This window comes from Microtus pennsylvanicus, chromosome 8 (assembly GCF_037038515.1).
Source record: "Microtus pennsylvanicus isolate mMicPen1 chromosome 8, mMicPen1.hap1, whole genome shotgun sequence".
NCBI classification, from domain to species: domain Eukaryota; kingdom Metazoa; phylum Chordata; class Mammalia; order Rodentia; family Cricetidae; genus Microtus; species Microtus pennsylvanicus.
The window spans coordinates 60,948,958-60,975,161 of record NC_134586.1 but is presented as its reverse complement, the minus strand read 5'-3'; the positions used below and the strand labels follow the sequence as shown (position 1 = coordinate 60,975,161).

General features: G+C 46.9%; 1 protein-coding gene across 16 annotated transcripts in view; it reads right to left on the bottom strand.

Annotated features, from left to right (window-relative positions):
- Window positions 1–26,204, bottom strand: part of Dysf (dysferlin) — a 202,718-nt gene that overhangs the window by 33,464 nt on the left and 143,050 nt on the right. For 8 of the 16 annotated variants that reach the window (XM_075983655.1, XM_075983657.1, XM_075983661.1 and 5 more), the window contains 4 exons: window positions 24,373–24,538; window positions 23,990–24,066; window positions 19,352–19,414; window positions 103–201 (listed from right to left, as the gene is read on the bottom strand). In XM_075983655.1, the coding sequence (XP_075839770.1) occupies window positions 103–201; window positions 19,352–19,414; window positions 23,990–24,066; window positions 24,373–24,538 (405 nt within the window). The remainder of the gene's footprint in view (window positions 1–102; window positions 202–19,351; window positions 19,415–23,989; window positions 24,067–24,372; window positions 24,539–26,204) is intronic. The other 8 variants (XM_075983659.1, XM_075983663.1, XM_075983668.1 and 5 more) reach the window with 1 other exon arrangement.

Below are 26,204 nucleotides of genomic sequence, written 5' to 3'. Positions count from 1 at the left end.
CATTAGACGCTGACTCGTGAAAACATCCCTGGAGTCCTAGTGTAACTGACCGCTTCTCATCCCTGAACCTAACGACTGGGGACACTGGGGGAGAGGTCTTACCTTCAGTGTGTCAAAATCCTTCTCCAGGTAGGAGCCGCACTTTTCGCTCTCCCCGATAGAGGCAAAAAATTTGCTCCACCAGTCAATGAACTCCTCCTCCTGAGAGAGAGAAGGGAGAGGGCTTAGAGACCATCTGCCAACCAAGGCCTTCTGAATGGGAATTTTCCTCTTAAGGCTTCAGGATGACCTGGATCCCAAGGCTTGCCTGCAAGTGATCAAGGGGCTTGGAAAACAGGGAGCCAGAAACCTCTGCCGCTTTGGGGCAAAGGCCATGCAGACTGGGGAAGTTTGCACCACCTGAATGTTACTTAGAAACTGGCTCAGGCCTGGCTCCATTTTCATCCCTGTGTTCCCATCAGGCACTCAGGCCTTTCTTGTCTTTCTGTGAGGCAGGAATAACCACAGTAGCATGTAGCATCCCAGGGACAAAATTGGTTACGGTCCAAAGAGTAAGCAGAGTTCTCTGCAGGGAGGATATGGAGAAAGCATGGCCTAAAAGTAAGGTTAAGGCAGAGCCCGGGCAGCTCAGTGACCCAGTCCACACCTCTGCCTTCTGCACTGGGAACCAGAATGCAGACTTCTCAAGGTGGAATCGAGGCAGAGTTCCTAAAGATGAGCAGGCATTTGTCACATGACTTTTATTCAAGATGCTGGTCAGTGAGGAGAGCTAGGGAACACAGAGTGAGCTGTGACAACTCGCTCTGCCCTATCTGACCTTCATCAGCCGTAGTCACTGGAAGGGGCCCACTGCCTGCCCCACAAACCTCCCTCCACACCTTCCAGCTCGGCTCTTGCCTCAGCCCTTCCCCAGCTCTGTTCTAGAATATGCCTTTTCCTTAGAGAATCAGCAAGCTCCCTGAAGGACTGGCCCCAGAAACCTATTCGGGACAGGGTCCTCCCTCAGGCTGAGGCGTCTCCATACCACTGAAACCCAGGCAGTCCAGTGAGAAAGGCTGAGAGCAAGATGTTGGTAGGTACCATTCTAAAACCACAACTGAAGGCTGAGTAGAACACCTCCTAGAAGCTGCACAAGTCCAGAGTGAACTGAGTATCCACTCGTGAACATCCTTAATCCTCCTCGAAGCCAAACCCTTTTAGTTCCCAAGCAGGCAGTGTGGGTACCAGAGGTGCCCAGAGTTCTTGTCCATCCTGGAAGTGCAGTCCTAGCATCTCCCAGGACCCCACACAGCAGAGAATGAGTGTCAGCATGAGGCTGTCACTTACCAGGAGGATCTTCTGCAGCCACAAAAGAAAAAAAATGGTTCAGATGGGTTAAAGTGCAGGGAGACAGAGCTTCTGGCCTTAGAGGGCTCCAGCAGACACCAGTACAGAGCAACGCAAAGAGATGCGGTAGGCAGGCTCTCACTGAACACACCCGAAGACCAGCACGCAGGAGACAATGTCTACAGTAAGAGCTGCTGTAGGCAGGCTCTCACTGAACACACACGAAGACCAGCACGCACAAGACAATGTTTACAGTCAGGTCCAGGGGAGGTGAACGTGCTGAATCACACAGGACATACAGGAACACCAAGACAAGCATACAGGCTTAGGCAGGAGTGGTTAGAATGGGACACTGTTTGGCTGTTTGACTCTTCCTAAGGTTTATTTCCTTTCCCAGCCCAGGTATTTAAAACTTTAACAGGTTAACTCTGGCAAGACAGGCAGTCAACCAGCATATTCGACACAAAGAAAAGACAGGAACACAAGAGCTGTGGGAAAAATATTATATAGTTCTCTGTCTTTAAACATACACACACACTGAGAGAGAGACAGAGACAGAGAGACAGGGAAACTAGGAGACAGAGGAGGAGAAGAATACCATCAACAGTAACACTCAAATAGACAGACTTCTTGAAAACTGAAAACAGGAAGAATACCTTTATTTCTGGAACCCTTGGAGCACTTAGGGGGAAAAGAGCCAAAAGCAAGTCTCAATAAAAACTGAGAAATAAACTCATGGTGGTCACCTCTCTGACCATTCAATAAAGCTTAAAATTAATAAGAAACGATAAAATGTCCCAGGCTGCTAGACATTTAAAGACATATTCTTATAACCCTACGGAGTCAGAGAAAAGCAGGACTAGATTCAAGACACCCAGGTTGCAGACAGGCCCACAGGCACTGGGAAACTCAATCTGAAATGCTCTTGCTTTTATACAGAAAAGATAAAAATACACATGGTGGCTCACAACCATCTGTGATGAGGTCTGGTGCCCTCTTCCGGCCTGCAGACACACACACAGAGAATATTGTATACATAATAAATAAATATTTTCAGCTGGGTGGTGGTGGTGCACGCCTTTAATCCCAGCACTTGGGAGGCAGAAACAGGCGGATCTCTGTGAGTTCAAGACCAGCCTGGTCTACAAGAGCTAGTTCCAGACCTGTGGGAAGCCCAAGGACCGCCCACCTCTATCCAGGTCTAGTAAGGTGAGCATCCAAACTGCCTAGGCTCCCCCAAAGCCAGTACGTGTAGTAGGATCAAAAACCCACCGCCATTGTTCTTGAGTTCTCAGTAGTCCTCATTGTCCGCTATGTTCAGCTAGTCCGGTTTTATCCCATGCTTTTTCAGACCCAGGCCAGCTGGCCTTGGTGAGTTCCCGATAGAACATCCCCATTGTCTCAGTGTGTGGGTCAAGTCAGGGAACCCTGATTGCTCTTCGAGCTGATGAGGGAGGGGGACTTGATCGGGGGAGGGGGAGGGAAATGGAAAGTGGTGGTGGGGAGGAAGCAGAAATCCTTAAATAAATGAATAAATTTTAAAAAATAAAATAAATAAATAAATATATATATTAAGAAAAACTAAACAAATAAATAAAAAGCTGATGACCATCAAAAAAAAAAAAGAACTAGTTCCAGGACAGGCTCCAAAAAACCAAAAAAAAAACAAAAGAAAAAGAAAAAATAAATAACCTGATAATTTATGAAATTGGAAAAAGCAAAAAAGTAAGTAAAACATAAAATTAAATTTAAAGTAAAATTGTAAGGAAATAAACATATTAGAAAGGGGAATATCACAATTGATAACTAATACCCTCAAAAAAAGAGATGAAATAAAAAGAGATTATGGGGAAGAATAAAATAGTCCCAAATCTATGACAAAATCCTGGAAAAATCCAGATAAACTAGGAGATTTTTCTAGAAAAATATGAATGTCAACATCATTGCAAAAATAATAGAAAACAAGAAGACACTGCTGTCCTTAAAAGTGAAAGAAAGCACTTTTAAAAAGTATCTGCCAAGGGAGCTATCAAGCCAGGAGACTTTTTGTTTGGAAGAAAGTTCTACAAGTCTTTAAAGAATAAATTATTTTTTGGTGCACAGGACAGAAGAAAAAAAGATGAAAAATCTCCCCTTCATATGAGACAAAGAAGCACAGAGGAGAGATGGATGGAGGGGGAATATGCGTAGCTCTCACTCCTGAGTACAGATACAAAACTTTCAGATGAAGACACCTGGTGAGGTACAGCTGGATCGTTACAGAACATGAGGATGGCTCACCAGAGATAGCTAAGCATCACGGGCCGGGGAAGCAGTTCATACCTGTCACCACAGTACGCTAGAGGCTGAGGCAGGAGCATTTCCACCAGTGTGATGTCAGCCTGGGCTATGTGGGATTCTGGCTCAAGGGAGAAAAGATGTTTGAGGGGTGGAGAGATGGTCCTGAGTTGGTCCTCTCCTTCTACATCAGTATCCATGGGTTACAGAAAACAAACCCAGTTTCCCAGAATTGTGCAGCAAGTGCTTTACCCACTGAACCATCTCACTGCCCCTCTCCCCTCAAAAGTCACTGTGCTTCAAAAGACACTGCCAAGAATGGGAAGAGATCAATTGGTAGGATGGGAGGAAAATATTAGCAAATCCTACATCTGATAAGAAACTGTATCTAGATGTTAGAGAACTCACACAACTCAATATTTTTTTAAATACAACTTAAAATAGGCAAAGGGGGCTGGAGAGATGGCTCATGAGTTAAGAATTTATACTACTCTTGCAGAGGACCGAGGTTCAATCTCCAGCACTCACATGGTCCCTCACAACCACCTATAACTGCAGTTCCAGGAATGAATCTGGTACCCTCTTCTGATCTCTGAGGACTCCCGTATGCACATGGTGCACATAAACTCACACAGAGATCCATAAATAAAACAATCAAATAAATCTTTGAAAGTGGGCAATTGCTACAGGGAAGATACACAGCAGCCAATAAGAAATAAAACATGGCCACTGCCCACCTCATCATCAGAGAGATGTGAACCAAAACCACAATGAGAATAAGATAACACACTAGGGTGACTCCTCAGACAGGCAGGTAACACAGTGGCAGTGGCAGGGGCTGTGGGGAGAAGCTGGTGAGAATGTAAAACATGCTGAACACTGTGAAACATCCTGGCCATTCTGAAAAGAGGCAAGGAGTGCATTCCATGTGACCCCTTCCCCCAGTCTACTCTTGATACACATCCTAGAAAAATGAGGATGATCCAAAAACAGGCACTAGAAAGTGCGAAGCGGCCTTTTTCGGAATGGCCACCAGGTGGGCATGACTCAAAGCATGTCTTCTGAAGAACGTTATTCACACATTTGGCAACATTCTACCACCTGGATGAGCCCTGAAAACACGCTAAGCAAAAGAAGCCAATCACCAGAACATACATTGCATAGTTGCATTTGTATGAAATGAGACCGAAGGCCAAGTAGAGTTGGGGATGGCGGAGGCTACAGGGAGTGGGTGCTCTTTCCTGCAGAGAGGGAAATACTCTAAAATGGATTATGGGGATACTGCTCAATTCTTTCACTACACGGGGAGGAAAGCTGCCAAACTGCACACTTTAAATAAGGGCTTGTGTGGACACAGACATCTCAACAAAACTTAGAAAAAAGGACAAATGATAAAACACAAGCTTAGAAGCTCACACTAAGCATATTGGGAATCTCAATGCATTCTCATCCGTTCTCTCCCGTTTCTCTCCCGTTCTCTATGTACAGTCTCCTTCTGAGCAATTTCTACCCACCTCAAAACTTGCTTTGTCTTTGCAGCGGTAGACATCCCCACCAGACATAAGCTGTACCTCACTTAGGTCTTTATTTTTTGATGTCTTCCCATGGGGGCAGGGTCCCATAACCTTTGATCACATGACCAGTCTCAGTTCTTAGATTACTTCCTGGTAATAGCTTGCATCCCAGGAGATATGTGATTGATGTGGGAAGGTCATCTGTCTGTTGCTTTCATTGGTTAATTAATAAGGAAACTGCTTGGCCTGATAGGTCAGAACATAGGTGTGTGGAGTAGACAGAACAGAATGCTGGGAAGAAGGAAAGTGAGGGCAGATTCCATGGAGCCAGTCACCAGGTCAGACATGCTGAATCTTTCCCGGTAAGCCACTACCTCGTGGTGCTACATACATTAATAGATATGGGTTAAAGCAGGATGTGAGAGTTAGCCAGTAAGATGCTAGAGCTAATGGGCCAGGCAGTGCTTAAAAGAATACAGTTTCCGTGTAATTATTTCAGGTAAAGCTAGCCAGTGGCCAGGAGCTGGGAGGCAGGAAGCCGCCCGCTGCTCCTACTACATGTGATGGGTATATGAGCTCTTAAACACTGGAGGAGGGAAACAAATGGCTATCTTTGGTTTCAGATACAAAGAACAGATAACGTGTTGTCAAATTATGTATCTAAGGGATTGAAGGTGTGGCTCATTTGATATAATGCTTGCCTAGTCTGTATGAAGTTTTAGGTTTGTTCCCCAGCATTGCACAGAGCAGGTACGCTGATGCACACTTGTAACCCAGCAGCTGGAAGATGAAGGAATGAGGACCAGGAGTTCATGGTTATCCTCAGTTCCACAGTAAACTTGAGGCTTGCCTAGGATCTATGAGACCTATCTAAAAAAACAATGGTAATAAATGTTTAAGGAAGCATTTTGTCCGGCCAGTTCTTCTCCATCATAGAATAAGAAGATGGAATTTCAAGGGGCATAGAAGCAAGAACCAGAGGGGTATGATGGTTTCAGACAAATCATCCTAACTTCTGCATTCATCCTCTATAAACTGTGGAATTTGGTATACAGCTAGCCAGAGGGCTCCAAGGAACTGTGCCAAGGCACTGGACAGGAAGCCGCATAGATATAACAAAAGAAAGTCCTTGGCACTTCCTGTAGTCCTGTAGAGTGACATGGGACATTAGTGTTACACTCCACCGCTAATCCTGCAGGTTAGGACAGGAGGGAGGGAGGATGGGTGGGAAGAAGAAAGAGGGAGAGAGGGAGAGAGGGAGGGGAAGGGAGAGAGAGTCCCAGGAGAGGAAGAACTAAGAGAAGATGGCAGAAAGCTCAATCTGATCCATGTGTCCCCAGTCAGAGCCCAGAGACGCCACGGTGGACTGGTACTGGGAACCAGGCCGCCCTCCCCGGAGAAATAACATTAAGGAAGGCCAAACCAGAATTTAGCCACCACCCCCCACTCTGGGGTGTGGAGGGGAAAAGTAAGCCCAAAGTGACTAAGTTTAAACCTAAAATGCCTAAGATTACCAGGGATTTTCTGCCATTAGGAAAAAATGAGAGCTCAAAAGGGAGATTAAGTTGACTTACAGAAAATAAAGTGATATTTTTAACACACTCACGGATACGACTTGAAAATATCATTCCTGCCATTACCCCATCCTGGCTTCTGGGGAGTTATTTCAAGCCCGTTTCACCTGTCAAGGAAGTTCCAGAATCAGTTAGCACAGCCTTGAGGTGAACTATCCAGGTGTTGGCCAGGTGTGCCCCAGCAACTGAGTCTCCACCCCCAAAAAGGGAGGAAACTGGTCCTGTGGCCTCCAGTGCCAGTGTCCTTGACTTCATCTGGAAATAGCTAAGCATCAACCATGGACCACAGCAAAGAGGAGGAAGAAGCATGAATATTGGGTTCTAAAGTGTCATCTGAAGCTTGAGTCGGAGATCTGGCCACTGCTACTGTGACATCCCATGCCTGAGGTTCAAAACCATTCCTCTTTCCACCAGTCAACAAAGTCAGTTTGATCAAGGCATAGACTGAAGCCTCTTCGATTTCCACTAACAGCCAACATTCAGTTGTTGAGGAATCAAAGCTGGGCAACAAAGATAGTCAACCTAACAGGCACCCCAACTCTCCAAGGCCTGAGTTGGCAAGGTGAGATCCAGACCATCACCCCAGCGCCTTGTGTTTCTCATGACCATGGAAAACAAAGCTTAGTGGAAATTCTAACTCTTCTTGTGAGGTCAGGGGTACACACACACACACACACACACACACCACTGGGGATGGAACCCAGAGCCTTGAACATGCTAAGCACGTGCTCTATTACTAAATTATACACCCTCTTTACCTTATTTTTTATTTTGATGCAGGTCCTCACTAAGTTGCCTACACTAGTCTGGAACTATCGATTGTGACAACTCAACCTCCCAGTGACTGAGGTGACTTACGCTCCCTGCCACAGCTCCTGGACAGAGGTTCTCATTCCAGAACATCCACTTGAATCAAACAGAAGGGCTGCTGGCCAAGCTCATTTGCCACCAAGGTTATAAAGCTAAGGTGAGGTCACCAGGCAGAAGCACACCCCCTCTTCTAAGTGGAGCAATGGCTGCTGTTTATGAAACTAAGTGAATATCCCAGACGACACAGAAAGCTGTTCCTCTCTCAGAGAAATAATTTTCAGTCAGCCAGACAATAGAGTATTACGAAGCTCTGTATTGATGTTTAAGAAATAATATGAGCCTGGTATTGGTTGCTATGGTAACTGTTGCTGTTGACAGTGCCAACACCCTCAGTGTGGATACCCAATTTTGCTAACTCGGGTGTGACATCTTCACAGCTCAAATAACAACAGAATGTCAGTTTCCTGAAGTCTAAAAAACTAAGAACAATTTTCTCCTGACACACATGCAACATATAAGTCCTCAGGCTGACACAGACCAGATATGACTTCAAACCTACCTCACCCTGTGCACAGTAAACCACTTGATACGCTCAAAACCACAAAGACAGATGCCCAAATCCTGCTACCAATGACTCAGAAGAACTCTACACACTCACGGCAAACATCAATCATTTCCAGCTTCCTGTTGACGCTCCCTGAATGCTAGCCTCCTTATCTGTAAAAGGGTCCCTGCATCCTGCCTTCAGACTGGGACGGCAGAGGGTAAGGGACCCTATTCCATGCATCCTGCTTTCAAGCTGGATCAGCAAAGGGTAAAAGAGGGAAGATCTTTAGCTCAAGTGCTGTATTGCTTACCAAGGCCCAGTAAATACACACACATGAGCTTCGGCAAAGACAGGGCCTGGTTATCTGTCAGCCTCTTACAGACAGGAACCACATGAGCAGAGCGCCTTTGGGGAACCCAGGCTTTCTGGCCATATCTGTATGAGATTCCAGGGAACTGGACTTGCTGAACATGTAAGTACAGGCCCAGAGGGAATGCAGGCTTGCTATATAACTTCCCCTGAAACTTCAGCTAATTTTTGTTTTGAGAAATGTGCCACACATGGGTGAAGGGCATTCATGGAACCCACGCATCTAGCCACGGGGGTGAGGGAACTGAGCGAGGCAAGCTGCTGACCACATGGGTGAGGGACCTGGGAGATGTTGGGCTTTTGGCCACATGCACGAAGGGCCTGAAGAAACCCAGGTCTCTGAACACATGGGTGAGGGGCCTGAGGGAACTGGGCTGTTAAGCCATTTCCAGACTCAGAAGTCTAAGTTGGACACAGCTTGGCTCCCTGAGGGTATCATGCAGAAGGCCTGAGAGAATGGAATCTACTCGGTGGGCTGAGAGAAAGAAGATTCCAGATGAGTCTTCTATCCTGTGAAGAAAGCAATGAACATCTCTAATTCGGAATCTGTGGTGGTTCCAGAAGGGCCCCGGGGACGCGGGAGCTTACCTAACCTCCGTTCTGCTTGTGGAGACGGTTTTGCTTAACAAGAGTTCCAGCAATCTACTTAAGAGAAAAAGTATTTTTGAAGGCCTTCCCGGGACTGCAGAAGCATCCATCAAACTACAGACACTAATATTAGCTATCTTAAATTCAATTTAAAAGGGATTTTGGGGGAGCTCTCTCTGTGCCAAAATCAACCTACTTTCTAGTTACCGTGTGCATTTTCATACGCAAAATCACGTTAACTTTTCAAATCTTTGTCAAACGTGTTACTCAGTTCTGATTTCCTGTGCCTCAGCTCCTGTAGAGATGTGTCGAAGTCACAGGGTGAAGGATGGAGCTTCACCAAGAGCGCCAAAGGAGCCCTGTGTCCAGCACAGAAGACTGCACAATTTCTAAGCCCCTTTTAACTCAGGCTAGGGAGTAGACCATGTGCCGGACCAAGAAGGGTAAGAAGGCATTATGTTAAATACTCATGAAAGGGAAAGCTGTGGATATCCCTCTAAGAAAAAGAAGAATCTTTTTCTATGGAAGGACAAGTAGGTTCCTCGTGCCAGGGGAAAGACCCCTTGGGCAGGAGGGTGGTAACAGAGTGAGGGCAGAAGCAAGGAGGGTTGGCTGGAAGGAGCTAGGGCTGCCTCCACCCTGATGGGGGCCTGGAGTTTGCCAGACGTTTCACCCCAGGCTGTCCCCCCTGCAGTGTGCACCGAGGGAGGAGGGGTGCACCCCCGAGGAGACCACAGGAATGCCAAGCAGGGGAAAGGCGCCCCGAGCCAAGGGCTCCAGCAACCAGGATCCAATATCGGCGGGGTGACTCCAGCCCCCGTAACAGGAGAGACCGTAAAGTATGTGCTGGGCTTCCCAACCCGCACACACAGCAAATAACCAATTACTCCAAATAGCTAACAGATTGCGGCTCTGACTTCCCTCCTCTCGCCCCCACCCCACCCCATCCCTTCACTTGTCATTTGATGGGCGATTTGTATTTGTTCAGAGAAATCAAGAGAATGAGTCACAAGGAAGACCCAAATGACACCAAGGACAGGCATCAGACACCGAGGCAGAGCTCACGGGAGTCACGGAGATCAGCCTGCGTCCACCCATACCATGGACAACAGGGATACAGTTAATGGCAGGAGATTCTGTAACTTTCAAATGTCTGCAGTGATTCTAACTTCCCCAATACCATGAGTACATGTCCTCAGGAAACCTACACTTATCTTCCTAAGCGGCTCAGCTGATAGATACAGGAATAAGGTAAAACTAAGAATATGGAGTCTGGGGAGTCAGTAAAGTCTTGCAAGCATGAAGATCTAAGTTCAATCCCTAGAACCCAGATAAGAAGCTGAGCATAGCAGCACTGTAATCCTAGCGCTGCTGGAGACAGGAGGCTCTCTGAGGCTTCCTGGCTGGCCAGGCAAGCGTCAGGTTCAGTGAGAGGCTGTCTCAAAAGAAGAAGGGGGAGAATGGTTAAGAAATGTCTGACATAGACCTATGGCCTCCATATAACACACATTGCGTGCACACAAATACAGACACACATACACAATGAACACGGTTAACGTTAACTCTCGAGTTCAGAGGGGCAGCCTCGCAGCTCGCAGCTCGGAGACGAACTGCCGCTGGAAATGCTCCTCGCTTATGAGCGACGCCCCGTAACTGATTGCTCTGGTCAAAAAACATCTACTTCAAAGTCCTGGGATAAATTGCTGTCGAGACTCATGAATCACAATAAGGCATTCTCTCCAAACTTGGAATTGAGGGAACTAAGGCTGTTCCTGGAAAAAGTGACCTTGAACTAACTGAGTGCTAGGTCAAGACAAGGAGAGGCAAATATCACCTCAATAGGAAAGAACGTCCTCTCGTAGAGCCATACTTCTTAGCGAGAAGAACGTGCGGGTAGGAAATAAAAAGCAAGTGAGGGAGAATGGGGAAAGAAGTCAGCCTTGAATAGTGATAGTGTTTGCACAAGCATCATCAGAGAAGCAAGGCGCTAAGCAATAAAGCTGTCCCCACTTTCAGAGATACATGTGTCTGCCGTTCTTGGTCAGCTACCATGAAATTTCCTACCCACTTCTAAACACAAGTTGCCTCTCTACTTGTATGGCCAAATGGAGGCCAGGAGCCAGACCAATGTCCGGGGTCAAGTGGACCAGGCACCCATTGTTCTCCCTGCAAATGCAAGCTGGGATTCTTCATGTGGACGTTTGAACAGGCTTTAGGGGATGACACAAACTTTAGAATATCCTCAACCAACACTGTAGGAATTTTCCCCAAGTGAGATTCCTGCCCAGATGGCCTAGTGTAAAAAGTCAACCCTGCTTTGCTTAGGAAACTCTTACACAGAAATCCATTAGCTCTGACTTTGTTAGATAATGCTGGCTGCCATAGTAAACACACAATCTTCAGCTCACAGAAAAACCCATGGTGAGTGCCTGTGGTTCTGAGTTCCTTCTGATTTCTTTCACCCTGTTGGATTCCCAACTGGCAAAGTAAGACTCTAGAAACTCTAAACTGTCTCCATCTTTTGCTGATCTGAGTTGACTTTTAAAAAGGTCTGTATGTTCAGGGACAGACTCTACCTTGCTCCCAATGCTTAATGAGCGAGAACTTCAAGAACTGTAAGGCTACTTAAAGAACAGGATGATGGCATTGGGGGTCGAAAGAAGGAAACAATGTGGGGACTGAGAAAAAATGTTTCCCCGAGCCAAAGAGCCACGTCCAAAACAGAACAAATGGCTTTGTTCATGTTCGTGGGACGTTTGAGAAGATGCCACTGACGGGAATTCAGAGTGCCGGATCCTGGAGGAGACATAACCTGCTTGATGGAAGACAGGACTGTTGGATTTCAAACTGAAACAGATTTTTATTTCCAACTAAAAGGCAAAGTAGACAACCAGAGAAGTCTCCCCAGCAAGCTTGTCACATCAATAGGCATCTTTAAAACCTTGATCCACTCTGGAGATGATGCGGGCATAAAGAAATTCTTTAGCAGCAAACGAGAAAGGAAAAAAAATCCGGAGAAATGAGGAGCCAAATGCATACTGACTATGGGACCCCCAAAGCCATGGCTGAACATTTAGTTTGAAGTGAATCTGGGTTTGTAGTGTCTCCAGGCTTCTGGTAAAAGTAAACACACATCCTCTCTGGAAGAATGTGACTTCCATCCAGGCCTCAAAGAATTCTCAGATAAAGTTCCAAAGAGCATGAGTTCACAATCAAAAAATAGTACAACGCATGAGGAACAAGACGCCGTGAGCCAGTGCCAGTGAGGATCAACCCTCTGCAGGAGCAGACCCGTGAGAACAGAAAGCAGAAGTGTCAGAAATAACATGTGAACCAGAGGACCCTCCAGCAAACAAAAGACAGACCAAGACCTTCAAAACTAAACAGACTGGAGAGAAAAGAACGTCCAAAAAAATACTTACATCTTGAGATGACAAACTCAGTAAACTGTGTTAAATATCAGATCAGAAACGAATGCCATCAAATAAAGAGAAGACGGATCTTTAAAAATCGGCTTAAGTGTGACGTCAAGAAACAAAGACGGGGGCTGGAGGGATGACTCAGTGGTTAGGAGCATGCCCTGCTCTTACAGAAGACCCAGGTCACACAACAATCGGGACCTCCAATTCCAGCAGGATCCAATCCCTCTGGCTTCTCTGGGCACCTCCACTGCCATGTACATACCCACACACCGGTGTACACATGTACACATATTTTTAAAATAAAACTTTTAAAAATTTTATTCCCAGGTCTGGAGAGATGCTCAGCAGTTAAGAGTGATCGCTGCTCTTCCGGAAGACCAAAGTTTGGTTCCCAGCACCCACATGGTATGATTCACAGCTGTCCACAACTCCAATGCCCTCTTCTGGCCTCTGTAGACACACACACACATAAATAAACACATATAAAATAAACCTTTATAAAGAAGAAATTAATAGAGTAAGTCGCAGTTTCTGCAGGACCCCTGGGTTGTCATAATCTGAAGATGTTCAAGCCTTTACCTATGATTATGTAAACTTGCATATAACCTACACACCTTCTCCTGCATACTGTCAATCATCTCTATATTGCTTGTGATGCTCAGCATGAAGCAAATGCCACGTAAATAGTTATTAAACCGCATTGCATGAGGAAATGAATGTGTATGTCCCATGAGCACAAGCATTGTTTGAACATTTTCAATCTGTGTTGTTTACATCTGTGGATGCAGAAGTCACAGATAAAGTGTCAGATGTAACGAGCAAATTTAGTTGGCACGGAGGACTGAGATGGTCCAAGGCGTGGCTCCTCAGAGCTCCAGAAGGAATGGAGGGAAGAACAAGGACGAGATAACACTTGAAGGGTTGACCATGGAGAACTACCCAAAACCAATGAGAATGGAAAAGCCTTCAGAGAGAGACACTGCTGATAGAAATGATGTCAGTGAAACTGGAGTCCTCAAAATAGGGTGAAACAAAAGTATTCTCAAACAATTACAAAGCAGGAAAGCCTAAAATAAACTGATTCCCACATAATAATTTCAACAGATTCTACTTAAAGAAAAGGTAAGGTAAGAGGGAGCAGGCTGCTACACAGAGAGAATAGTAAATTTAACATAGCTAAAAGAACTGATTACTTAAAAAAAAAACAGGCTTCAATGTAGTTTATAAGATGAAACTGAAATGTTCAACAAACATTTCAGTGTGAACGTATTTGAAGAGAATTCAGCTCTTAATCATATTCTGGAAGAAGCTGCACATGTAAATTAAATTTAGATTTTGCTATCTCAAAAATGCAGGTTGATATTATTGAATAAGGCCGGGCAGAGGTGGTTTACTCTTTTAATCCCAGCACTCAGGAGGCAGAGACAGGCAGATCTCTAAGTTCGAGGTCAACCTGGTCTGCAGAGTGAGTTCCAGAACAGCCAGTACTACAGAGAGAAACCCTGTCTCAGGAAACAAAACAAAATTAAGTGAAGTTGGCATGTGGCACACCTATCATCCCTTGACTCAGGAGACTGACAGGAGGACCTCCGGCAGGGCCAGCCTGGGTCACCTAGAGAGTAAGGACAGCACATTCTTATATCTTAAAAAAGAGAGTCCGGGAGATATGACTCATTGCTAGAGTGTTAGCTTGGCAAGCTCAAGGCCCTGAATTCAATCCCCAATTCCAAGGGAGAGAAGGATGGATAAATAGAGGGAAGGAAGAAGGGAGAGAGAGAAATATATAAAAAGATAAAGCTAATTGAAGCATAAAGTAAGATGGCAAAAAATCAAATAATCAGTAAAAATTAACAGGCTGATACATTTTTAAAAATAGATAATCCAGGTGGAGTGGTACATGTCTTTACTCCCAGGCCTCACGAGGCAGGCAGGTGAATCTCTGTGAGTCTGAAGCCAACCTGGTCTACTTAGCAAGTTCCAGGCCAGCCAGGATTGTATCCCTGTGTACTGTGTACAGTAAACTATTATATATATATATATATATATATATATATATATATATATATATATATATATTATGAAATGTGTATAATATTTTATATGCACACAGCACAAACTGCTCTTCAATCCAAGTTAAGTTCCCAGCACCCATGTTAGGAGGCTCACAGCCACTGTAATTACAGCTTTTGGAGATCCAGTGCCCTCTTCTGGCCTCCACAGGTACCTGCATTTATCTGCACATAGTCACATTCAGACTCACGCACAGCTTTTAAAATTAAATAAAACAAAGGAACCCAGGTTTTGGTAACACATTAACAAAGTGTCCTAAGTTGACATGTAGCCTGTAAAACACATTTGAAGGACACACATTCTTCAGGCATACACAAGCAAGTCATAAAAACGGACCTTTTCTTGGGCCATAAAGTCACACCTAAGTATTATTACACACAGACTACACCCTCTGGACCACAGTAAAGCTAAGCTATGCCAGTATCAACAACAACAGAAAGATAGCTTGAAATATAATTTCGGAACTTCCAAAATGTTTTTAGACAACTCAGGTGTCAAAATGAAATAACAGAAATAAGAAAATATTCGGAACAGAAAAATGGCAAAAATACTGCTCACCAAGTCCTGCGGGAAACATAACACAATACTCAACAGGGAATTTTATAGCCTTGGATGTTTACATAGAGGTTAAAAATACAATAAACACCCCAAAGTGGAGGAAGGAAATAATAAAAATATTAATCAGCTAGGAAATAAGGAAACAAAACAGAAGATCAACTCAAATTGATCCTTTGAAAATGATTAAAATAATCTGACAATGTGTAGCAAGAATAATAAAATAAAATCCCAGGAATAAAAGAGACATGGCTAGATGAAGAAGAAAAACAAGAGAAATCAAGAGGCCATTACAAAAAAAATTGCTATGCCAATATTTGGGGGGAGGGAAATGGATACATTCCTATAAAATATAAATCACCAAAAGTGATTCACCTAGAAGCAGAAAATCTCAGAGGTCCTATAAAGATTCTTCAAATTACAACAGCAGTTTAAAATATCCCAAGAAGAATGCTGAGTCTAGACAGCTTTGCAAGTGAATTTGCCAAACACAGGCAATGATGATGCCAGGCTTGCTCTGTCTTCTTAGAGACCAGAGAAAGTTCACTCTCACCCAAGCTGCTTGTAAGATGACTATCACCCAGACTCCAAAGCCTGGAGGGCATAAAGGAAGACATCTCGAGCTGTTCTCATTCACCAAAACTGAGGCCAAAAGAAACCCTGGGGCCATGCACACGCCTTAAATCCCAGCACTCCCGAAGCCGAAGCAGGCAGCTCTCTGTGAATTCCAGGACAGCTAGGGCTACATAGGAAAAAAAGAATAAAAGGCAGACAGAACTAAACATCTGCAGATGGAATCTGGCAACAGAAAAAGAAAGAAATGTCGTGGCCAGGTTGCTATGTTTCAGACCTGTGACGTTGTTTCAGAACTGAAGGGGAAGGAAAATAAGCGGAAGTGATTCGGGAACAGGTCAAAGGAGGAAAATCACAGGACCATTTCCACAGCTACACGAAAAGCCTCTGGTAAAACAGCATTCCTGAGAACAAGTGTGAACTATCGAGATGTCACTCAGCTCACCTGTTCCCTACCCCTTGATGAGCTGACACAAATAGGAACAGGAAAGAATACTTCCAATAATCAATCACACAAAACACTCCCCTAGAGGTCCTGGCCAGTGTGCAAGAAGTCAGGAAAAAGAAACATTAACGATAAAAAACACAAAAGAAAAGTGATTAGTCACAAAGTACATAACTGCCTAAAACTCAGAACAGTTGAGTCAGGAGAAATGATAAGAGTCTTAGTAAAGGTTTTGAAAATAAGACCAGCATATATGAGGGACGATTTCATTCACATATAAATAACAACTTTCGGGAAAATGTGACCCTCAAGAACAAAAAACAGGGCCTGCCTGGATACGTATTGGCAGATGAAATTGTGGTGCATCTACGTGATGGAGCTTTATTCGGCTACAAAGGAAAGCAAAATTGCTTTCGGGAAAATGGATGAGTCTAAAAAGTATAGTATTAAAGCGAGGTGATTAAAAATCAGAAGGGGGGAAAAAGCATGTTCTCCTTCATATACATATGCATATGTACACAGAGAGAGAGAGAGAGAGAGAGAGAGAGAGAGAGAGAGAGAGAGAGAGAGAGAGAGATTGAAAACGTCAGTCCTCAGACGTCAGAAACGGTCCAGCAGCAGAGGCAGCAGTGGCAGGTATAGAAGACACTTGGGAAGCTAGTGAAACTCTGGCATCACAGCCGAATTAAGACAGCTCAAAGGCACACCAGCAAAGGTGCAGAAATTCTAAATAAGAATCAGCAAGTCTAACTCAAAGGTCTATGAGAGGATTTCTCTTGCCTGGGGTGGACAGACACGCTCCACAGTCTGTCCCACAAAGGCCAGCGCCAGCTGAAGGCCGGCAGCTGCTCTTGCAAGCCCTCAGTGGTTCCCGGCAAGCAAGCTGTGTGTGTGACCACAGTCAACTGCGTCTGCTTCCAACCTCCTCACACCAGCTGCACTAACAATGTAATGACACAAATATGACCCAAAAACTATAAAATTTGAATTTAATGCTCTCAGCCTTTAAAAAAAAAAGTACACACAAAATGGCATGAAGATGCCAGACAGATCTTAAAGTTTCAGAGAACCCCACACTCAGATGTTTAGGTAGCATCATTACACTCCTCTCAAAGATTAATAAACTAAAGGCTAAAAATCACAGATATTGTCGTTTTAAATGAAAGGATTACAGCCCCGCCATTCAGCACATCCGGAGCCAGAGAGCTCGGCTGTGTCAGATGACTGGAAGATGAGCATGCACACTGGGGGAGCCTAAATGCCAGTGTTCAGGATGCAGAGGCCTAATGATCCGGTCTAACCAACTTGTCCAGCCAGCCAGCTGACCTCCCGCTTGTCTTAGAGAAGAGGGTTTCAGCCTGAGTAGGCTAGGAGCCCTTGACAGATGGCAACCTTAAATTTACCCTAGGACCATGGGGCCGCTGCTCTTTATGTTATCGGAATAACATAAAGAAAAGCATTGTCTTGATAAATACCAAATGATACTGATAAGATTAAACACTTAGACTTGTTTTTCCTTGTGGGGGGGGATGCACACATGTGTGTGCAGGTTCACAAGGCCATGTGCTCACGTGTAGGCTGAAGAAACACATCATGTGCCTTGCTCTGCCACCCTCCACCTCATTGTCTTGACACGGGGTCTCTCACTGAAGCTGGAGCTGAGCTGGCAGCCAGCCAGCCCCCAGGGAATCCTCTTGTCTCTGCTGGCCACACTCCCTACATTGGTCACAGACCCATGTGCCCGTGCCCGGCTTTTTATGTGGATGCTGAGGATTTGAACTCGGGTCCTCATGCTTGGGCAGCAAGCGCTCTTATCCATTGAGCCACCTTGCCAGACTTCATTTAAATTCTAAGATATTAGAAAACTAACAATAAAAAACCAAAATCTCGGCAAAGCCAGGACTATCTGAAACAGCTAGTTTTTACCACAACTAAAAGAAAGTAACAGAAACATTCTCATAAATTAATGGCCGAATAACTTTGCTCAGTGGCCCCTCTACTGTCAAATACTGTTCTGAAATGGGGAATAATAAAGATACAGCTCTAAGGAATAAAGCCAAGCTTGTTTGAACAGTCTTATCCATCGAGACATTTTCTTAAATCAGTAAGGGCTGGGATAAGGACTTAAAATAAAGATATGGCTGAATGTAAGCATACAGAAGTACTGCTTCGGGAGCTGGGCTGTAACTCAGGGTAGGAGCGCTTGCCTAGCATGCACAGGGCACTGGGCTCAATTCCTGGATCAGAGAAAGAGAGAAGAAGGGGAGGGGAAGTGAGGAGGGGAGGGGAGGGAAGGAAAGGAAAGGGGAGGAGATATAAGGAGAAGGGAGGGGAAGGAAGGGCCATTTCCTAGCAAGAATTACAGTCACAAAAAAGAAAGATATTCCACTGAGAATAGTAATAAAGGCTACAAAATATCTAGGGAAATTAAATGACCTGACCTATAGATAATAAACTAAGCTTTCTGGGAATGTAAGGAGAACAGCATTGAGAGTGAGCAAATCAAGTGTCCAGTGATGAGTAGTTGGCCCTTCCAGAGGCTCCATGAGACATTCGGCCATATCTAATATGTGTGTGTGTGTGTGTGTACATATGTAAATAGTGGGAGAGCATTTACACTGTATTTTAAAGCTTTTTAAAGAAGATATAAGAAAATGCAATATGATTGCAACATTGTAAAACTCGAGGTATAAACAAGTACATAAAATATACCTAGGAACACAGGCGTGTCTAAACAGTCTTAGAAGAGAATGAAGATGCAGATAGCTTTACCTCTGCCCTGCACTCTGTGTCTTCTGCATTTCCCACAAAAGGTAATTCAGAAAGAAACCTGAACCACAGAGATCTGCAGAGGCAGAAAGTAGCCCTGCTGGGCACTGCAGGGCTGACTCTGGCCTAACCACTTAGATATCAGGGTACACAAGGACCCACCAGGGGTCCACCACACCCACACTCGTGTTGGGAGAAACAAGGAAGGCTAGCTGCTGCCATCTGAAAAGCCTTCTCAGGCCCAGACCCCGAAGGGCAGAGTCGAAGCTAGGGGCACGCTTGCTTCCTCTGGCCCCTGCAGCCACACAGAAGCCCAGCCCACATGCGTAACCAGGACTGAAGTAAGGCTCAGAGGGAGCAGGACATCGATCAGAGGCAGAGATTTATGGGACTGCACCCCAGAACCTTCTCCCCACCCCTCCATGGTTGCGCCATGCACACGAATGCCTCCTCTCCTCATTATCCCAGATGCGCCAGGAAAACCGAGCCAACAAATAACAAAGAATACCTACATGAGGGCTGGACGGAGAAGACCTCAGGTTAGTTGGGGTCAAGCTTGACAACCCATCTGCGAGCTACAAATTAAACATGCCAGTTAGTGATGGGATTTAAGAACCTGTGACAGAAAAGGTTGGCCAGCCTGAGGGAGTAGGACTCTCCCCTCCTTCCCTCCAGGCATCCTCCACACCAGCTGTGTGAAGAGTATGCTGTCCCCAGTTGGACAAGCCCGGCTCCATGACCCTTCCATTTCTGTGACCTCCCCGAACCACAATGACCCAGAGCAACAGTGAACGGTGAGTCGGGGTCTAAATGTGAGGAAGACCTTGCCTGCCTATTTGGCCTCCTGCTGCGATCTGTCTTTGCTGCCACCTGTTCAGGTGCCACCTACTCAGCCACTCTCCCTGCCTTTCTCAAACCTACCTGCTCCAGGGACATTTCCAGTCCCCATCATCTTCTCCTTCTGTCACTAACCTCCCCATACCTTCTGGGTGGGGTAGCCGAGCAAGGGCAAGATGCTCAGCTTCAATCCTCCAGAAGCTGGGGGCCACATGGTTCCCCAGACCCACACAGAGGAAGCTGAAGGAGTCTCACAGTGCACCCCAGCTGTTTGTCCTAGAAATGGCTCCTCACCATAAACCCTCGGTTGCATCTCTGGGACTGTAATTTAGTGTCTTACAGGAGCGCCTCAGACATGCCTAGAGGCCATGGCAAGGGGCCAGGGTGAGAGGGTAGGGCTCGTGCAGGTGAACAGCTAATAGGAGAACAAAGCAGAGCAGAGGGCAGAGAGGGAAAAAAAAATCACACAGCAGATCTAAGATGGGGGTGGGGCAGAAAACAGGTCCTGCCACAAGAGAAACGGGAGGTGAGGCTGGAGAAGCCAGGAGTCAGTGGGGACCCACAGGCACCAGCACTAGCCTTCCTCTTCAGTGACCCAGAGACTCCAAGAGGACCCTGAAAAAGGTGAAGCCTGGGCCAGGCTCCCTTCCTGGGCAGGAAGAATGGCCAGGTGCTGGGCAGAAGTGGGGAGACCTGTTGAGACCTGAGTGGGGTTTGACTCCCAGCCCTCTCTTCTGTGTAGGAAGCATCCCTGAGGAACAGCTCTGGATCCCAAACCTGAGAAGGCAGGCAGATGAAATGGCATCCAGCCAGAGCTGCTGGCCAATACTGGGTACAGTAGGACGTTCCAGAACATACTGGTGCGTAGCTCCAGTAGCCCCCAGAGGGCCAAAGATGACTCTGTCCCTCCCCTTCTTGCTCTGACCCCTCAGAGGCCTCTCTGTTATTTTGAAAATGTTCCTTTTTAAAGAAGGTGAGAGGGGGACAGGCAGGTCACCCGAGCAAAAGAAACACATGCAGCTAAACATAGTGCCAAAGCTCCGTGCAGCTGCAGAAATTACACGCTCCCCTTCGGGCTGTGGCCATAATTTGCTGCTCCAATTCTGGGACTGTGTTTCCACCTTCACGGCAGCCTCAAGACTATAACTGGAGCAGCGAGCTCCAAATTAGCTTGAGCCTGAGAGCTGCCCACATCCTAGGCCATCATAACAGAGAAGGTCCCCACCGCTTTCCCGGGCTCCTCCATGCCACCTTCAAGCTGTGTCCTCAGGAATACACATATCCCCCATGTATACATGCATAGCACCTTACCACACACACACCTCACCGCAACACACACACACAGACATACACACACCTACCACTGACATATACACACACACCTACAATAAACATACATTCTACCTTACCACATACACACCTACTGCCTTACCACAAGCATACACCACTTGACCACACACATACCAACCTTATCACATAGACACATATGCCACCTCATCACATGTATGCGCTATACTACACACATCACCTTAACACATGCATACACCACCTTACCACATACATACTACCTCACCAAATGCGCACGCACACACACACACACACACGTATATATATCCCTTATATACACAGCATAACCTAGTTGCCAATCTAAAACATGCATGGAACACACATACACACAAACATATACCCCCATACAAAAAACACTACATGGATAAACACACATACACACCCCAATAACTAGTCTGAAACCCACACAGAGTACATACATGTGCACGTGCACACACACACACACACAAAGCCTTGCTATGTAAACACACATATCACCTCTTCAAAATGGCATGTTCCTGCCAGATGGTATGTTCAGTAAGAGTGGGGCCCAGGCCTCTCCCATCAAAGCAAGCTGGTCCCTCTTTCTCCTCCTCCTCTTCTTGTCTTCCTCTTCCTTCTGCCATCTCCTGACCTAGGCAAGGCCAGCCTTGCCTGTGTGGCACACCTCTAGCAGCCCAGTTCCTGGCCACCCACCTCACTTAGAGCACAAGCTTAGCTCTGGCTCTGACTCTTGCTCATGCCCATCCCTGGGTCCTCATGCCAGGGTCAGGAGTCTGTCCAGCCTGGACCTCCTCGCTGTCTACCTCTGGCTGTGTTTAGAGCCAGCAGGGCCTAAGCAGTCCCTCCTTATCTAAGCTGTGGACACTGAAGGCGGCACACAGCAGGAATTCTGCTGGGAAGCCATGCACTTAGGTGCAATCAGACAGGCCTGTGATGGGGGCAGGAAGCAGAAGCTGTAAAAGGGCAAGACAGGGGTTAGGACTCACTTGGCTACAAATACCCACCAACAAGGAAGACAAACACAAACTTGTACTGACATCACTATGGAGCCCTCTCAAAGTTTCACTCAGCTTTCCTGTTAGGAAACGTTCTTCCTCAGAACCATGTAGAAAATGGGCAAATTATCTGTTTATTCTCCTATGCATCCCTCCATATATACATAATTCATATACCCATCCACCTACCCATCTATTCATCTGTTCAACCATCTATCCATCTACCTATCTATCCATCTATCTGTTCACCAATCCATCTACCTCTCCATCTATCTACCCAACCACCTATCAACCTACCTATCCATGAATCCATTCATCAGTAATCAATCTACACATCTATCATCCATCCATCCATCCATCCATCTGTCCATCCACTCATCCATGGATACCCATCTATCTACCCATTTGTTCATCCATCATCAGTCTATCTATCTACCAATCTATCCTCCTGTGCTCTCATGTATCCATTAATTTATTCACCTGTCTAGCCATTCATCTACCTACTCTCTAGCCATGTATCCATTCATCTATCCACCTATCTACCCATCCTCTATCCATCTAGTCATTCATCCACCCATTGGCCATCTAAACAAATTCTCATTGAATATCTCCTCTACACTAGGCCCCGTGCTGGACATTGGGGACATAAAAAGAAGGCACCCTGTTTGTTGTCATGCATTTAGTCTAGAGAAGATGCTGTGACCCAGAGAGCCATGCAGGATCTAGAGCTGATGCAGTGGCCGAGATCCTGCCAGAGAAGTGGTAAACATTCCTAAGCTGAGTCTCAAATAGTGAACTGAGCAAGAGAACAAAGGCAGTAGGCTGGCAGAGCAGAGCCCTGGTGAGTGCTAGAGGCTGAGATGAGGGCTTGGGGCTTCTGATGCCTTCCAGCATTGGTCAGAGCAGAGAGCAAGACTTCCTGCCTCTGCAGCAGCATGGCTCCAGGAGCAAAACTGGAGGTGCTCCCCTGGAAGCAGCGGAAGATGGGAGATTAAAAGTGGCGGATAATGGCACTCAGTATTCCTATGGAACACTTCAGAGACAAGCTCTGAGGATCTGGAGGCCATCTCAGCTCTCAGGTTTGCTCTCATGTGCAAAGCTAAGATTTAATGATGGCTCAAAGAGTCCAGATCCTTGCTGCCTGTCACCTGCTTATCCATCCATCCATCTGTCCAACTGTTGACCTCCCCTTCCCCATCTAGTCACTGCAGCCTGAGAACAAGTAGCCTGAAGTTCTAGGATCACTAAAGGCATTGGGTGTTGCATGCACAGCCACAGATGAGGGTGAGAGCCTGAGCAAGTCCAGGTCATTGTTCACAGCAGGGCTTTCTCTACCTCTCGTGAGGCAAGTACTGGATGCAGAGCCCATCCAGGGCCCAAGACAGAAACAGTGCTCCCTTGGGTAAACTAAGTCGTAGGCTTCCTGCCATATGCCTTAACATGTCCTGTGGTCACCAACAGGACCTAGATTGCAGAAAGACTGATGACCAACAGGTTGCAATGGTCTTACCTCAAATCCTCCCTTCCTGGTCCTGGAGGTGGGAGACAAGTGAGACACACTACAGTCCTAAACACAGCCTGCTCTCTCTATGCTACCTCCAAGGAGCTGCCCAGCATGAGATCGCGGAACAACGTTCCCTCAAAGAAGAGACACTCCCTCCATTCCCTTCTCACTGAGGGATCTCAGGCAGAAAGCCTTCAATGAAACCCCAAGATACATGTTCCATTTTCCCCACATGCTTCCAGAAAAAATGTTTAGGTCTTATCCTAGGGACTACACAGCCCTTCCCAATCAGACCAAAAGTTCCCACCCATGTCTTTGCATCAGGCGGCACCCAGCCACCAGGGCGTAGAGGGATGGGTATCATGGCTTTATGGACGTGAAGGATAGAGGAGGGGCTAGACGAGATGTGGGGTGCAGGGTGGGGAAGTGAAGGCCGGCTCACCCGAGGCTGGGGCAGGAGAGAACAGCCACCTCACTTATCCTACCTGGACAGGGATAAGAGGCTCCTTGTCATCGATGTCAATGAGCACGTCTTCCCCGGGGCTGAGCAAGCTCACGTCATCTGCAGGGAGAGCGAGTGCACTCCTGTGAAGGACTCTGTCAAGGGACTGTCACCAGACCTCTCAATCTCCCCACCCTCACACCCTAGTGGAGGTGTTTCTTTCTGACCCCAGCCCTTCCCTTTCCTGATTCTATCCCCCTCATCTTCCCATTCTCCCTCTCCCTCAGCTCCTTCTCCTCTACCACTCCTATTTGAACCATGCTTCCCACCCACAAGTAGGATCACTTGCTCCAAATGTGCCGAGCTACGGAAAAAACGGTCCCCACCTCTGGGCCAGCTCAGCAAAGGTTACTTCTGCCTCTTTACCTGGGCCTCCCCGTGGGGAGGGACTTTCTGCCGAGTAAGGGTCACACAGGAATTTCTCCAGGGAGCGAATGGTGCATTGGCCTACTACTGGCCGGCGGCCAAACTGGCGGTTATCAATGACCTTGACCACAATTGGGGGACAGTAAAGGTCCTCTCGGGGCAACATCTGTGGAGAGAAGAGGAGGGGAAATCTAGACATGGTCCTCAGCCAATTTCCGGGGAGTCTCGGGGGAAGGGAGTGAAGGAGAACCCTCATGGGCAAGACCAAGGGACAGAGAATAACTTTGAGTCCCCAAGTGCCCCAAATTCAAAATGGTAGCCATCAGCCAGTGCTAGCCGGTGGGACAGAGGCCACACACCTTCCTGTCTGTCCTTGGCTGCTGTGTGTGGCGGCTTGCTTTCCCACAGCTTTCCCTTCAAATACACCCAGGTCAGCCTAAAGTCTAAGCAAATCTATTTTCTCTGAACCTGCACTGCTTGGGGGGTGAAAGGGGAGTTGGGCTGCAACTCAACATTTCTTACAGACAGTCCCCCCCAAGTGGATACTCAGAAGTTGGCTTGCAGACCCAAATTCTTCTCCCCCCACCCCAAAAGCACTTTGAACACAACTTGAAATAATTTATACGCACTCCTTCAGTGGCGTCTCGGCTGAGCCAAGAGAAGGCTCCTGTTGACAGCCACTGGGCCTGGAATTTCTATTGTGCTTTCATCTCGCAAACTATTTTCCCTTTCTCAGACTTGACTTACACCGGCCACTGGGCCCAGGCAACCCAGGGAGCTGGAGAGGGCTGGGGGCTGAGGATTGAAGGGCTGCGGAGTGGGAGACTCAGGGTTCTGGCCTCAGCGCTGGGGGTTGTCTAAGGACTACAGGTCTGACAACAGGAAGACCAGGGATTGGGAGTTCAGGGCCAATGGCAGAGGACTGGGGGGGCTGGGGGGCTGGGGACTGGGACTGAGATCTGTAGGGGTGAGGGTGGGGAGCCAGGGGCTGAGAGATCAGAAGTTAGGGGACCAGGGACGGCAGGGGCTGGGAGACCATGGATTGGGACCATAATGTGAGATCAGGTTTGAGGGCTATGGGAACAGTTGAGAGATGAGGCTGTGGATTCTGAGAGCCAAGCCTGAGGGACTGGAGGCTGGGAGCTGAGGATCTGGCAGCTGACAGGAAGGGATGGGAACTGGAGCTGGGAACTGGGAAGCCAGGCTAAGGACTCAGAGGCTGGGACACTGAGAATTTGGGGATGAAAACTGAGGGGTCAAAGGCTGGAGAAACAGAGGCAGAGGACTCAAGGCTCTGGGCAGAAGCTGGGAGCCAATGAATGGAGATCATTCATTCATTCATTCATTAAGCTGGGGTATCAAAGGCTGGAAAGGCAAGGGCTAGGGGCTGGGCCTTGATGGTTGGGGCCCAAGGGCCACAAGACCCAAGACTTGGGGGTTAAGTCTGGAGAGCTGGGGCCTGAAAGCTGAGAACTAGGGGGCCAAGGGCTAGGGGCTGAAAGGAATAGGGAACTGAGGACTGACATGGACCTGGAGACAGGGGACAGAAATGGGGATGACAGCTGAGGACCCCATGGCCTGGGGACAGGGCCCTGAGGAACTGGAATTGGGGGGCACTGGGACTGGCAGATGAAGGTTTCCTGGCAGGGATCAAGCTAAGGTAGAACCAGGGAAACTTGGGGAGAATGGCTGAAGGTCAGCCCTGGAGACTCCCTGTGGGGAGGCCCTGGCGATGAAAGCCTTCCTTAAGGAAACAGATTGAGAATGGCTCCTGAGGCTTCTGCTGGCCCAGGATCAGGCAGGAGAGGGAGGTAGCCGTGTGTGCTGCACAC